Raw genomic sequence first — 13499 nt, forward strand, 5'->3', positions numbered from 1 at the left:
TCTATATCATCATGGCCGAAGAACGAGTCGCCTGGCTGGGCCTAGGAAACATTGGCCGGGTATGCTCCAACATGCGGGGAGATCACCAGTAACCAGTTTCAGAAGAGCTAACAACCACCTCCCCCCTCCCCAGGGAATGAGCAAGAACATCGCGCAAAAAGGCCCCCAGACCTCTCTCGTCCTCTACAACCGCACCGTCGCCAAAGCCGTCGCCTTCGCCGAAACCCTCGGCCCCAACAAGGCCACCGTCGCCTCCACGATCCCCGACGCCGTCCGCGACGCCTCGCTCGTCTTCATCTGCGTCGGCGACGACCACGCCCTCGACCAAATCATCTCCACCATCCTCGCCGACCCCACCATCCCTCTCGCCGGCAAGGTCATCGCCGACTGCTCCACCGTTCACCCAGACACCTCGCGCCGCATGCACGCCGCGCTCGCCGACCGCGGCGCCGCCTTCGTCGCGTGTCCCGTGTTCGGCGCCCCGGCCTTCGCCGACGCAGGCCAGCTGGTCGTCGTGCCGGCCGGCGACGCCGCGGCGGTCGCGCGCCTCAAGCCGTTCCTCGACGGCGTCACCGCGCGCGCCACCATCGACATGAGCGGCCCCGACGACGTCGGCCGCGCCACCACCCTCAAGATCCTCGGGAACACGTTCATCCTCAACACCGTCGAGACGCTGGCGGAGGGCCTCGTCGCCGCCGAGAAGGCCGGGCTCGGCGCCGACGTCTACCAGCAGTGGATCCATGCGCTCATCGGCGGCATGTTCGCCAAGTATGCCGACCGCATGTGCTCCGGCGACTACTATACGCGTGAGGAGCCGCTGTTCGCGGTCGACTTGGCCCGCAAGGATCTGCGGCATGCGGCCACCTTGGCGGGTGAGGCGGGCATGCGGATGCGGAGTGTCGAGGTTACGGATGGGTATTTGGAGGCGCTGAAGGAGGAGAGGGGGGAGAAGGGCGATATTGCTGGCATATATGGCGCCGTTCGGAAGGAGTCGGGGTTGCCGTTTGAGAACGACAAGTAGAGGACTCGTGGGGATTGATTTGGCTCTGTTACTTGGTATAAGTGGTGCATAGGCGTGTGTCTGTGTGTGTGTGTGTGTGTGTGTGTGAATTAATGAATTGTTACGTAGTTATCAACTCTTTTGTTATTTTTTTTTTCCTATGCTTTCACCTATGCAAACGAGAGAAAAATGCAGGACAATTCCAAATGCAATCTGCGTCTTGCTACGCCTTTTCTCCGTCTTAGTTACGGAGTGAGTAAACCCGAGTCTCATATGCCCTCAGGTTGACGTTCCGAGGAAGAACCCATTCCTTCACTTCGTAGTTGGCGACCAGCATCACGGCTAGGTCGATGTCGATTTCCTCGGGGATCTCGAAGCAAGAAGGATCCGCCGACCAGTTGCAAAAGACCAGGCTGCGCCATGGCCCCTGTGTTCGTAGGAACGAGAACACCTTTGGATCAGTTGGGTTGATGGGGATATAAGCTCCGTAAGACTAGACAGCCTAATTAGTATCATCTATAACGCCTTGGTCAATGAATCATCGGCGCCTCATACCATCAGCGGGTGTTGTCTGCGGATATGGATCAGCTTCTTGAAATAATTCAAGACCGAGTCGGGATCTCTCGTCTGAGTCTCGACATTGAAATCGGCGTATTCTTCGTTCATCCGTAGCCACGGCTTCACCTCAGGGGGACAAAAGCCTCCGTTAGGCGTATTATCCCACAACATGGGTGTGCGTGCATTATCACGGCCTTTCAGACGGATGACATACATCACGTCGGACATATCGGGCTCTCTCAAGGGATCCATCTTCTTGCGTGCTTTATACTGACTAGAGTTCCCAAGTCAGTAATCGGTTGGGCCTGGAGACATCAACCTAAGTGCGGCTCTCACGCTTTGTAATATTCATGCGTCTCAACGTCATCATAGTGTTCAATCTTCCAGTTCTGCGGATGAGGCGTGCCCAGTTCCTGTCCTTGATAGAGGAACGGGGTTCCCCTGAGGCTCAGCAGTATTGTGGCTAGCATCTTTGCAGACACTGCCCTGTAACGTGGATCGGGGTTGCCGAATCGCGACACGGCCCGGGCTTGATCATGATTCTCCATATAAAGAGAATTCCAACCTAGATAGGAATTAGCAACTGCAGCGGCTTGCATACTGGTGATTCCCCTACCATTGTTACCAAGCATATGTTGCTGCCAGATTCTGAATACCTTCTCAAGCTCCCAGAGTTCCCATGGACGAGGATCCCACTTATCGCCCCCCTCCCCATCCAGATCCATGTGATGAAACTGGAAGACCATAGAAAGCTCCTGGCGCTCCTTGGCTACATACTGGCTTGACTCATATTCGTCTACGCCGCAGGGCATCTCACCAACTGTGCAGTTGGTGTACTTGCTCAGGACCTTTCGGTTCATCTCGTGCATGTATATGTGGATATTTGGGCTGTTGTCTGTCGGTCAGGGGTCGACCTTTCCAAAATCTTTTCCTTTGGGGCAACGGCTCACCCATTGGTAAACATTGGAACAGCTGGCTGCTCAAATTTATCCGGTCTTGTGATGGGTGCATCTGGAAGACCAGGTGTCTTGGAGACAAGATTGATAACATCAAACTAGGACATATCAGCTTGGGCACTACTTTGGATCCCAAATCTGGTTTACTTACACGGAATCCATCTGTTCCCTTACTGCCCCAGAAGTCAATCACGTCGTAAATGGCGTCTCGCACTTCCGGGTTGTCCCAGTTCAAGTCTGGCTGAGATGGGGAGAACAAGTGCATGTCTGTGACCGTTTAGTCTTGATTTCCTTTGGCTTCAAGTGATACAGAACGTACACCATTCGTCAGTAGACTCATCATATTTCCAGGCAGGACCTTGGGACAGATTAGCGGCTGTTTTACCAAAGACAACGGAATCATGCTGACCTCCGAATAAACTCTCCCAATTGTTCGGAGGCAAGCGCTCCCCGTGTTTGCCAGTCTTCCCTTTTCTCCAGAAATACCAGTTACGCTTCGGGTTATCCTTGCTTTTCTTTGACTCCAGGAACCATGCATGCTATTCATGATCAGTAAGCGAGAATACAGTCAAAGAGCTAGTTCCATTCACCTGAGAGCTGGTGTGGTTGAACACCATGTCCATCATCATTTTCATACCTCTCTTGTGGAGCTCTTCGCAAAGCTCGTCCCAGTCCTCCATAGTGCCGAAAATAGGATTGATTGCCTTGTAGTTTGCAATATCATAACCCTGGTCTTCAAGGGGTGATGCATAAATAGGAGTCAACCAGACCATGTCTACACCGAGATCCTTCAGGTAATCCAGCCGCTGAATGATGCCGCGTAGATCACCGATACCATCGTTATTGCTATCCTGAAAGGACTGCACATAGATCTCATAGATGATAATTTCCCGCCACCATTCTCGATCCATATCGAGAATGTACGGTTTATAGGCGCCGGACTGCGTCACGGACTTGTTTCGTGTCTCGCCCGGCATGACTGCACCTTGTGATGGCATCTTTGCGGTGACTGAAAAAGACTGGTGTCTAACAAGCGAAACAAGAGAACTTTGGGGAAATTGCAAGTCTGACTTGGACGGTCTGGCGACTGTGGGAGCTTGCAATCTTCGCAACCCACGACGGCAGGTTCTTTGAGAAAGAAATCGTCTCAGATGCAACATCCTTACCAACAATTGACTGACATGTCAGAAGAACAAGTACCCCTTTATACAGTGGAGGCAAATTTTCGCCTCCGGATGTGTATTTTCAGGCAAAATGCACTTAATGAGTGCCATCACTATACCACCGATGTTATACCCTTGACGGAACGGGAAGGACATCCATGGAATAGATATCCGTCGGACTGATGACCATCCTATGACCTCAAACACACCCAACGACAGCATGCTGGAATTCCATACCGAGAAAGATTTTGGGTATGTGATATCTGGGGGAGAACTCACGGAATTTTCATGGCGATACCGTGTTGCATGGTACGAGAGGGGAAGCACATGGCAAGCGAGACAGACACCAATTCCACATACTAATCAAGTATAAAAACCAATGGACAATGAGAATACGCGCGGGTATGATACAGCAGACGGCTGTGCCGGGGATGCAGACGCTCTGGATAAGTTACGCTGGTGGCAGAAGGCAAGCATATATCAGGTGTTGATTCAGAGCTTCCAAGACAGTGATGGCGATGGTAAGGGGGACATTCGAGGATTAGTCGATCGTCTCGATTATTTTGTCGCACTCGGTGTTGATGTTGTCTGGGTGTCTCCCATCTATGAGTCGCCAATGCAGGACATGGGGTAGGATAAGGGAGATTTCCACGAGGTTTCTGGTAACGACAGGCTGATCAAGAGCGTGCAGGTATGATATAAGCAACTATCGAAAAGTCAATCCGATCTTTGGAACCATGGAAGATTTGGAGCTGTTGATAAATGAAACACATGACAGAGGACTGAAATTGATCCTCGACATTGCTTTGAACCACACAGCTACAGAGGTCAGCAGTCCGTGATCCATGGAAAAGAGAAGATGCCTAGCTGACTTGCATATCCACAGCATGAATGGTTTCAAACGTCAAGACGAGCCCGCAAAGATCCCAGCCTAGGGAAGAGAGATTGGTATTTCTGGAGCGAGGGGAAGCGAGATGAGTCTGGCAACCGTATACCTCCAAACAACTGGGAGAGCACGTTCACTGGTATAGAGCTATCTTCCTCCTCCCATTAATTACTCCAAGACTTCATGCTGATTTGTTCGAATCAGGATCGACATGGGAGCTTGACGAAGTGGCGGACGAGTTCTGTACGTGTAGCTGGAAAGGGATATTGTGGTAGACGACGCTGACGCGGGTTGATTGATGTAGACCTGCATATATTTGGAAAGAACCAGCCTGACCTCAACTGGGATTGCGAGGAAGTGCGAAAGGAATTGTACAGTGTGTTGAGGTTCTGGCTGGACAAAGGAGTGGATGGATTTCGAGTAAGTCGCTAACTGTACCCGGCGACTGGCATCCGACTGACCACCGTTCACTGTCGCGTAGCTCGACACGATGAATCTAGTCTCAAAGACATCATCGTTCCCAGATGCCCCCATCGCCAAGCCAGGATCTATATGGCAGCCTGCTAATCATCTATTTGCAAACGGGTGAGATTCTACCGGATATGAGTAGATCTGCTCCCCCAGGAGATATCAGAAACTGACTGAATGCCATAGCCCCCATATCCATGAATACTTACAGGAGATGTACGAAGAGGTCCTTTCTCACTACGACTGTATGACCTTGGCAGAGATGTCGTGCGGCGTCTCCCCCGCTGAAGCGGTTCGGTATACTTCACAGTTCAACTCTCGGCCAGAGCTAAATTTGATCATTCAATTCCAGCATGTGGAACTCGACTGCCATGACGGCGATAAGTGGATGCTGAGAGAGTGGGAGCTCCCGGAACTGAAACGAATCATCAACGAATGGCAGGAAACATTGATCGACAATGGCGGCTGGAACACAGTATGGATGGAGAATCATGATCAGCCAAGAGGCATTTCGAGGTTCACGACAAATAGTCCGCGGTTCCGGGCTTTATGTGCCAAGATGCTTGCGCTATGGCAGTTCACGCTGCAAGGCACCAATCTGATCTTCCAGGGACAGGAGTTGGGGATGATCAACCCGGGACTATTCTCGGAAGAACTGAACCGTGATATCGAAACAGTCCAATATTGGCGAACGTGTGTACCGCTCTTGCAACACATGTGATTTCGACTTAACTGACATGATTCAAGGGCCTGTGAGGAAGCAGGAAGTGAGGCGCCACAGAAGCTTGAGCTGGCCAAGAAGGCAATCATACAAAAGGGTCGGGATAACACTCGGATCCCTATTCCAGTGAGGGCTTTTCATCTGCTTGGTATGAGAATATAGCTTAGAGAATCCATAACAGTGGACTGAAGATCCCCATGGGGGGTTTACAGCGCCAACAGCCGAGCCATGGTTGCCAGGTTTCGATCACGGTCGAGAATGGTGCCATGCTATTCAACAACACAGTCCCGAGTCAGTGTGGACATTCTACCGCTCCGTGATCCATATGCGAAAGTCAAACCCGACACTGGTAGGTACGGCACCCACTCGGTGACTCGATCATGCTCTAATCGACGCTGCATTTCGGCAGTACTGCGGATCATATGAATGCCTGGACGTAGAAAACCCCATCATTTGGGCTTACAAGCGACGATCCAAGCACAAGTGTTACCTGGTTGTTCTCAATTTCTGCGGATGCGCCTCGTCCTGGAACTATGCGAATCACGGTGTGGACTTGACGACATCCAGGTTACTGATATCGAACCATATGACCAGCGAAGCAAGCTCTACCCCGGATCTTATTTTCCTGAGGCCTTTTGAAGGTCGTTTGTACCAATTATAATCTGCATGCTTTTCGTTTTGGATGGGGATTCTCAAAATTTTTTGTTAGACTGGTAGCAGCTATCTCACTAAGCTATTCACAACCCCAGGTAGCTAGTTCTGAGAGCAGCAATCAAAAGAGAGCATTTCTTTGGATTCTATATAAAGACGACTCAAGCTGCCGAGTATCAACAAATGGCCGGCTGGCCCAATGGTAAGGCGCTTGACTACGAATCAAGAGATTGCAGGTTCGAGCCCTGCGTCGGTCAATATTTTTGTCCTTTTGCCACTTCCTTGTCGCTGCTCTCTGTGATCTTTCTTTCTTTCTTAAGTTCTTTCTCTTTTTTTGGCGCATTTATGTCTGGTTGCTACAATTTTTTTTTTGCGAATCGATTTTTGTATTTAGCGTGGACAGTCTTGGCTTGGGCTAAGCTTTTGAGCGTGAGTGTATGTATTCATATTAGTCCTGTCAGGCTGTCTGTGACTTGGTGGCCGATGTTGACTTGAGGAAATCACTCCGATTCAAGCTTTACCCAATGCGGAGCGATATAAACCTGTCGAATGGCGAATCTGATCATTATTGAAACCATAGCCACTAAAGTGAGATTGTGAAAATTCGTATGTACTCGGAGAGTAGAGTCCAGCAATGCATGCACGTTGTCGCCCTCCTGCGTTAGTCCAGTTAGACCCTACATGGGGTCAACGAGGGAGAAAACTCCTCCGTGCGACTGATACATTCCCTTCCCTCCCTTGCATATATCAAAAAGGAGCTGAGGGCGAGACAATTGATAACCCAACTTGAGTGCTCCACGGAGGCATATACAAGGGTCGAGGGACGATCGGTCTGAAAACGCTCTGAAACATTTGCGATAGCATCATTGCAAGTCTCGATAGTGAACAGGCACCCGGGCCTGCGAGACAAACCTAGATCTTGTCCAATCAACAATTGAAACACAGAGGGGGCACTGTCAACTGTCAAACAAGGCACGAAACAGATTCGAGGGTTAGGAATGTAGGCGCAGTCAAGGGATAACCAGACCACCAACAGAACCAACCCTTTCGCCGTCATGAATCGCACAAGCTCTAGACAGAAGCCGTGATTTATCTAGCAGCTTTTCGTCGTCTTCCTCGTTGAGTGGTCTAAGCACATTTTGGACAGCGTCTTGTACCAGAACAGTGAGCCTCATCTGCGTTTTCCCACCCGAATCGGACTGAAGCTGACGAGATCTAGATCTGTTTCACCGGGAGGATCTTCACAATGGCCAAGTTCGCTGTGCTTCTTGCCTTGCTCGTCTCCATTGCGGCAGCCGCCCCTGTCCCGGTAAGCTGATCTCAACCGTGGAAGAAAAGATGGTAGTGGCTCACAGACACCCAATGTCGACAGGCCGGTGAAGCAAACTCTCCCTCCCACTTGAACGAGAACAAGCCTCGGTTAGAGGGGCCGTCGCTTCTGAGCACTCTGGTGAATCCCAAGGCGCTTCTGGGTGAATTCCAATTCTCTGGGCTTGCGGAACCACTTGGATCATAAAACACCTTTTCCAGGATGGAGACAACGACCAGTTTTATTTGAGCTTGAAGTTTGAAGGATCGAGGGGAATATCAAAAGCGAGGGCGACTATCAAGGAATATCAAATAATATCATATCATTCTTTTCTTCGTTAACGTTCAAGCATGACTCGTAAGGATGTTTTCAAAGTACATCAAAACCAAAAGCAGTTCAGGCGTTGATCGATGTTGAGCTGTCGAACACCGGCCTGTAAACAATATAAGAACATAACAGAGCAATAAAAGTCCGATGGAAAGCGCGGCTATTGAAACATAAGTAGACAGTTGGGGTATCAAAAGAGTGCATGAGTCATTAGTTCGTCCCAAGAATATCAATCGTCGTCCATATCGAGGTCGTCTACCTCGATCCGAGTTCCCAAAGCTTGTTTTCCCTCCTTGATCATTGCCTGGAGCTGCCGATTGAGTCGTCGCAGACTGGCATCCTCTTCGCGCTCCTTGCGGCGCAACTGAGCCACGTAGCGCTGGGTTTCAACAGACACGGGACTCTCGTGCGGCTTCGCAGGGGACGAGAATTGTGATTTAGTCGGAACTGATGGCATCGCCTTTTTCCCCAACCGAGGCATTGCCACACCCGATTTGCGACGAGTGTGCGACGGGACAAGTCCGTGTCGGCGGTTTGCCCGTCGCGCCGGGGAAAAGGATGGGCTACCTAGCTGGGAGAACCCATCTGGAGCGTCTTCCTGGACCATAACCCAGTTGTGTTGGATTTCGTCGTCCGGGAACCGGCCGGGAACCGGAGTAGATGAATCCCGTTGATGGGTCGTGCCAGGCGATGCGAAGTAACCTTCCTTCTCCGTCGATGCCGGTGGCTGCCATGAGGAGGCGCTTTCATCCATGAAGGATGATGAAGAAGCCTCAGCTGTCATGCTGTATCCACGGCCACCTCCGGCATAGAAACCTCGAAAAGCACCAGACCAACAGAAGTCCCAAACCTTCCCCACCACGTTGAAGACTGCCCGGCTCCAGCTTACGAGTTCGGGTTGCAAGGAGTCATTGTTCTTGTCATTAGCGGGAATACGAGTGGGCTCAGCGGCAAAGACCGAGTCTCGACGAGTGCGTTTGCGGCTGGTGCCACTAGCCTCACTGGGGTCCAATGATTCGACACTGACATCGAGTGAAGGGGGCAGTGGGTGGTCTCGGTAGCGACTGGGACGGTAGTCCAGCTCCGCGGGATTCTCCCGGCGCACGAGCAAAGGCCCGCGGGCAAATTGCTGATGGTAAAACGGTTGTTGGTGATGATAGTACTGCCCTCCGCCAGCCAGATGATAATCAGTGTTGACTAGCGAATCAGGACTGGCGAGGTCCACCGGAGAGTCATAACGAGATCTTTTCTCAGCCGAGTCAAAGCGAGATCGCTTGCGGCTGGGAAGGGAGATGGAACGATAGAGTGAAGACGAAGCCGAGGGTGTTTGAGGCACTTGGAACAACTGAGAAGGAGCGGCAGCCAGATCAAGCTTGGGAGGGACAGGCGAGTCGAGGAAGAAGTCTGGCATATCTCCGACTGGCTTTCAAATAAACAAAGTATCTAAATCCTAAACCAAAATGAACGATGCAGGTGGAAAAAAAGACGATACCAAAAACTTGAGGTTGGGGATAAGTTGAAAGAGGTGAGAAAAAGAACGAGCGCAGAGAGAGCGAGATGATGTTTGAAGATGGCTGGGGAAAAACGCTTAGACCACTTTCTTTTTCTACTCTTTCTCTCTTTCTTTTGGTTTCTTTCTCTCTTATCGCATGATGATGATGATGATCAGAATAATGAAGAGGGAACAAGTCAACATATTTTGCTCTAGAACAGGCACTTTGTGATGGTTTATCTATCGAGTCCTGCCACTATTCACAGGTATCTAAAGCTTCTGGCTGGCCCACTGCACTCCAGCTGCCTCCAGGCCTTCTTCTCCATCCACCAACACACACCAGCCTTCATGGCCTTGTCCTCCATCCCCCGCAATCGCAGCTTCAAAGTGTTTCTTCGCATACTCCAGCACTGCATCGTCAAAGGTTCCAGGTTGTAACCAGACTGCGGGGATTCCCACCGAATGCGCCTCCTGGAGCAGAGGCAGAGTCACAGCGGGAGGAGTCACCACCGACAACGAGGTCTGAGTGGGAGAAGGTAAAGCTCTGGGCGATGCGACCGTTGGGTAGGACTTGGAGGGGAGGTCGATCTGTGGTGCGCGAGGATTGAGGGGAGTAACGGGCAGCGAGTGTTGGTGGTACCAGGCGAGGACTATCTTGAATTTAGCGATCCGAGCATACCCCCAGCCGTTGATCTGTGATCTATCTATGCGACTCGTTCTTCCAGTAAGGACGAACTCACTCTTGTAGCCAAACTTGTTCGCATCGTTGCTGGCCCCGGCCACCGCAAAGCGCGGGGAGGAGAAGAATCGCTTGACAGGGTCCATTAGGAGTTGGCGTAAGGGATCAATTGAAGCAGTGATAGACAGGAATCGAAGTTGATCGGGGATTTGTTAAGAAGAACAAATGCAATATTTATCTACAGACACCCGATCGATCTGTTTCCACTTGGACGGAGAATGTGGGGGAGATATTTATGGATATGGGGTTCCCTGCCGTCATCTTCATCCTCGGTTGTCTCCAGTCAATCGCCGTCGCCTCTCCGTTCCTTTCTCTTCTCTTCTCTTCTCTTCTCCTATCAAATCATTATTTATCCCATCTCATCATTTCCGATCACTCTGTCACCATCTTTTAGCCAATCTCCCTGCTTCCTCGCATGCCACCCTTCGTTCCCCGTAAGCGTGTCTCCTCCGAGGATCCGCCCACAGCCAAGCGTCCAAATGTCACCCCCGTCGTCGAGATCGCAGACTTTGATGAAGATTCCGATTCCGATTCCGATTCCTCCTTGAGTGACGCCCCCAGCTCGGATGATGAACCCAAAGCTGGACAGGCTGTCCAGAAACAAAAGAAAGCTCCAGAGGACTCCGAATCCGAAGATGACGACGAGGTGGACTGGGAGGACGCATTCGACTCCAAATCCGTCCCTGCGCCGACTCCTCTGTCGCTCGCTGTACCCGTGCAAGATCTTGAATTGACGCTGGACAAGAACGATCTTCACGTGCCCGAGACTTTTGACAGCAAGAAGGGCCCTACGAAAATCGAACGCCAGATCCGCATCGCCACCCACTGTCTACACGTCCAGTTCCTGCTTTACCATAACGCGGTCCGCAATGCCTGGGCTAGCGATGCGAAACTCCACGAGACTTTACGTCGCAAGCTTCCCGCTGGAATACATAAAGAGGTGAAGAAATGGCGCGTCGCTTCTGGCCTGGAGCTTCCGGAGAAGAAGCCGGAGGAGAAGAAGTCGAAAAGGAAGAAAGGCAAGCAGGCACGCAAACCGGACCGGGATTGGGGGGACGAGTCATCGCGTCTGGAGCCGGGGCGGCCAGACATGAGTCGCGGGGACCCCATCATCTCGCTACTCAAGATTTTGACTGCTTACTGGAGAAAGCAGTTCAAAATCACCGCGCCTGGTCTACGGAAAGGTGGATATCGGCCCATGGCTCATCTGGAGATGGAGATTTCCTCCTTCCAGAAAGACGAACACGACCCAGAAATTCATGGAGAGCGCATCCGCAACGTGGAAGAGTTCCGATCTGCCGCAGAGCGAATGGAAGGATCCCGAGATGTTGGGGCACAGCTGTTCACGGCGCTTCTTCGGGCCCTGGCAATTGAAGCCCGTCTAGTCGCAAACCTACAACCTCTTGGCTTTGGCTGGACCAAAGCAGAGATTTACACTGTCAAACCGAAAGTGGAAGAGGGGGCTGTCTCGGATAAGACAGAACCAGAGGCTATAGTTGGTCTAGAATCAGACAGCAGTGATTCAGACATCGCGCCTTCTGGTAGAAGCAACAGCGTGAAAAAGTACGACAAAGATCTTCCCTTTCCTATCTATTGGACAGAGGTAGCTTCACCGGTCACCCACGAGATCATTCCAGTCGATCCATTAATACTGTCAAATCCTGTGGCGACCACGCCGGAGCTGCAGGCTGCGTTTGAGCCTCGCGGATCCAAAGCGGAAAAGGCCAAGCAGGTGATATGCTACGTTGTGGCGTACTCTTCCGACAAGACAGCCAAAGATGTGACGACCCGCTATCTTCGCCGTCGAACTTGGCCGGGTAAGACCAAAGGTTATCGCATCCCAGTGGAGAAAATCCCTGTCCCTGGCCGAAAGGGGAAGTCCTACGAGTATGACTGGTTTCGCACCATCATGCGGGTGTATGAGCGTGCGCACAAGGACCGGACAGCAGTCGATGACATCGAGGATGCCAAAGATCTTCTCCCCAATCAGCCAGAGAAGAAACAGGTCAAGGAAGGGGACACACTGCAGAGCCTCCGCTCATCGACCGAGTTCGTCCTGGAGCGTTTTCTGCGCCGCGAGGAAGCCCTTCGGCCCGGTGCGCAGCATGCCCGCACTTTTACCACGGGCAAAGGTGACAAGGCGAAGGAAGAAAAGGTCTACCGGCGGGCGGACGTGCTCAAGTGTCTGTCGGCTGAAAGCTGGCACAAGGAAGGGCGCCAAATCAAGGTGGGAGAAGCGCCGCTGAAACGAGTTCCGATCCGCGCCGTCACCCTGCTGCGCAAGCGGGAGGTAGACGAGCTGGAGCGTGAGACAGGCGAAAAGCCGAAACAGGGCCTCTATGCCAAGTATCAAACCGAGTATATCATTCCACCACCGATCCGCGACGGGATCATCCCTAAGAACGACTACGGTAACATCGACTGCTTCGTGCCCAGCATGGTGCCGCGCGGGGCCGTCCACATCCCTTGGCCAGGCACCGTGCGGATCTGCAAGAAACTTGGCATCGATTTCGCAGAAGCTGTGACCGGCTTCGAATTTGGATCCAAGATGGCCGTCCCCGTCATCCAGGGCGTGGTGGTGGCCGCCGAGAACGAAGACCTCGTCAAAGATGCCTGGCGCGTCGACGACGCCGAGAAACGCAAGAGAGAGCAGCTCAAGGCCGAGAAGCGCATCCTGCAGACATGGCGCAAGTTCCTCTTCGGATTGCGCATCGCCGAGCGCGTCCGCGAAGAGTACGGGCCTGGCGGCGGCGATGACGACGCCGACCTCGACATGGAACGAGACTCACACAATCCGTTCGCAAGTCGACAGTCGAGAAGTCAACCTCAGGGGCCGCTTCCCGCCCAGGAAGCGCTGCGCGAGTCCTCGGAAGAACCAGCTGACCGTGGCGGTGGATTCCTTCTTCCTGGCGAAAATGATGGCGACGATGGTGACCTGGTGGTCGAAAGCCATCCACCGCGCCGAACCCGTTTGTCCCTTCACGAAGGCGAAGAGCGAGACAAGGAAGAAGAAGAGGAGGAGGAGGAGGAGGAGGAGGATGAGGATGAGGATGAGGAAATGCGCGACAACGAAGCCATCAGCATCAGCTCAGATGAGGACGAGGATCTCTCCTCCCCGCCACAGATCCCAGACTCTGAAGACGACGAACCGTTGTCTTCTGAATATGAAGCACCCCCGACGCGCAGGCGCACCCGGAATGCCGGTAAAGGGGCGAGGTGAGGTAGATGG

General features: G+C 52.2%; 7 protein-coding genes and 1 non-coding gene across 8 annotated transcripts, besides 6 other annotated features; 5 read left to right on the forward strand and 3 right to left on the reverse strand.

Moving 5' to 3' along the window:
* Window positions 1–11: 11 nt before the first annotated feature.
* Window positions 12–1021, forward strand: ACLA_070550 (NAD(P)-dependent oxidoreductase; the record flags this gene model as incomplete). Its single annotated transcript, XM_001275448.1, has 2 exons — window positions 12–59; window positions 134–1021. 2 exons carry the CDS (start codon window positions 12–14, stop codon window positions 1019–1021), a joined length of 936 nt encoding a protein of 311 aa, XP_001275449.1.
* Window positions 1022–1075: 54 nt separating this feature from the next.
* Window positions 1076–1107: a microsatellite.
* Window positions 1076–1108: a microsatellite.
* A 133-nt stretch (window positions 1109–1241) lies between these two features.
* Window positions 1242–3512, reverse strand: ACLA_070560 (alpha-glucosidase; the record flags this gene model as incomplete). Its single annotated transcript, XM_001275449.1, has 9 exons — window positions 1242–1493; window positions 1556–1832; window positions 1895–2123; window positions 2175–2446; window positions 2509–2612; window positions 2666–2781; window positions 2834–2872; window positions 2924–3053; window positions 3105–3512. 9 exons carry the CDS (start codon window positions 3510–3512, stop codon window positions 1242–1244), a joined length of 1827 nt encoding a protein of 608 aa, XP_001275450.1.
* A 544-nt stretch (window positions 3513–4056) lies between these two features.
* On the forward strand, window positions 4057–6413 carry ACLA_070570 (alpha-glucosidase; the record flags this gene model as incomplete). The annotated part of the gene is made up of 10 exons (XM_001275450.1): window positions 4057–4307; window positions 4369–4504; window positions 4564–4702; window positions 4768–4806; window positions 4868–4983; window positions 5045–5148; window positions 5218–5726; window positions 5793–5878; window positions 5934–6101; window positions 6162–6413. The coding sequence occupies 10 exons, from the start codon at window positions 4057–4059 to the stop codon at window positions 6411–6413; spliced, it is 1800 nt and encodes a 599-aa protein (XP_001275451.1).
* Window positions 6414–6588: 175 nt separating this feature from the next.
* On the forward strand, window positions 6589–6660 carry ACLA_070580. Its single transcript has one exon. It is a non-coding gene; the product is annotated as a tRNA-Arg (tRNA).
* A 989-nt stretch (window positions 6661–7649) lies between these two features.
* ACLA_070590 (putative pheromone P-factor (Map2)) lies at window positions 7650–7919 on the forward strand (the record flags this gene model as incomplete). Its single annotated transcript, XM_001275451.1, has 2 exons — window positions 7650–7712; window positions 7776–7919. The coding sequence occupies 2 exons, from the start codon at window positions 7650–7652 to the stop codon at window positions 7917–7919; spliced, it is 207 nt and encodes a 68-aa protein (XP_001275452.1).
* A 349-nt stretch (window positions 7920–8268) lies between these two features.
* On the reverse strand, window positions 8269–9450 carry ACLA_070600 (uncharacterized protein; the record flags this gene model as incomplete). The annotated part of the gene is made up of 1 exon (XM_001275452.1): window positions 8269–9450. The coding sequence occupies one exon, from the start codon at window positions 9448–9450 to the stop codon at window positions 8269–8271; it is 1182 nt and encodes a 393-aa protein (XP_001275453.1).
* A 351-nt stretch (window positions 9451–9801) lies between these two features.
* Window positions 9802–10356, reverse strand: ACLA_070610 (CoA-binding protein; the record flags this gene model as incomplete). Its single annotated transcript, XM_001275453.1, has 2 exons — window positions 9802–10181; window positions 10272–10356. The coding sequence occupies 2 exons, from the start codon at window positions 10354–10356 to the stop codon at window positions 9802–9804; spliced, it is 465 nt and encodes a 154-aa protein (XP_001275454.1).
* Window positions 10357–10574: 218 nt separating this feature from the next.
* Window positions 10575–10604: a microsatellite.
* Window positions 10580–10603: a microsatellite.
* Window positions 10605–10685: 81 nt separating the features above from the next.
* On the forward strand, window positions 10686–13490 carry ACLA_070620 (Rad4 family protein; the record flags this gene model as incomplete). The annotated part of the gene is made up of 1 exon (XM_001275454.1): window positions 10686–13490. The coding sequence occupies one exon, from the start codon at window positions 10686–10688 to the stop codon at window positions 13488–13490; it is 2805 nt and encodes a 934-aa protein (XP_001275455.1).
* Window positions 13273–13327: a microsatellite.
* Window positions 13284–13326: a microsatellite.
* Window positions 13491–13499: the final 9 nt, after the last annotated feature.

The sequence above is a fragment of the Aspergillus clavatus genome, genomic scaffold (genome assembly GCF_000002715.2).
Source record: "Aspergillus clavatus NRRL 1 1099423829791 genomic scaffold, whole genome shotgun sequence".
In the NCBI taxonomy this organism is placed as follows: domain Eukaryota; kingdom Fungi; phylum Ascomycota; class Eurotiomycetes; order Eurotiales; family Aspergillaceae; genus Aspergillus; species Aspergillus clavatus.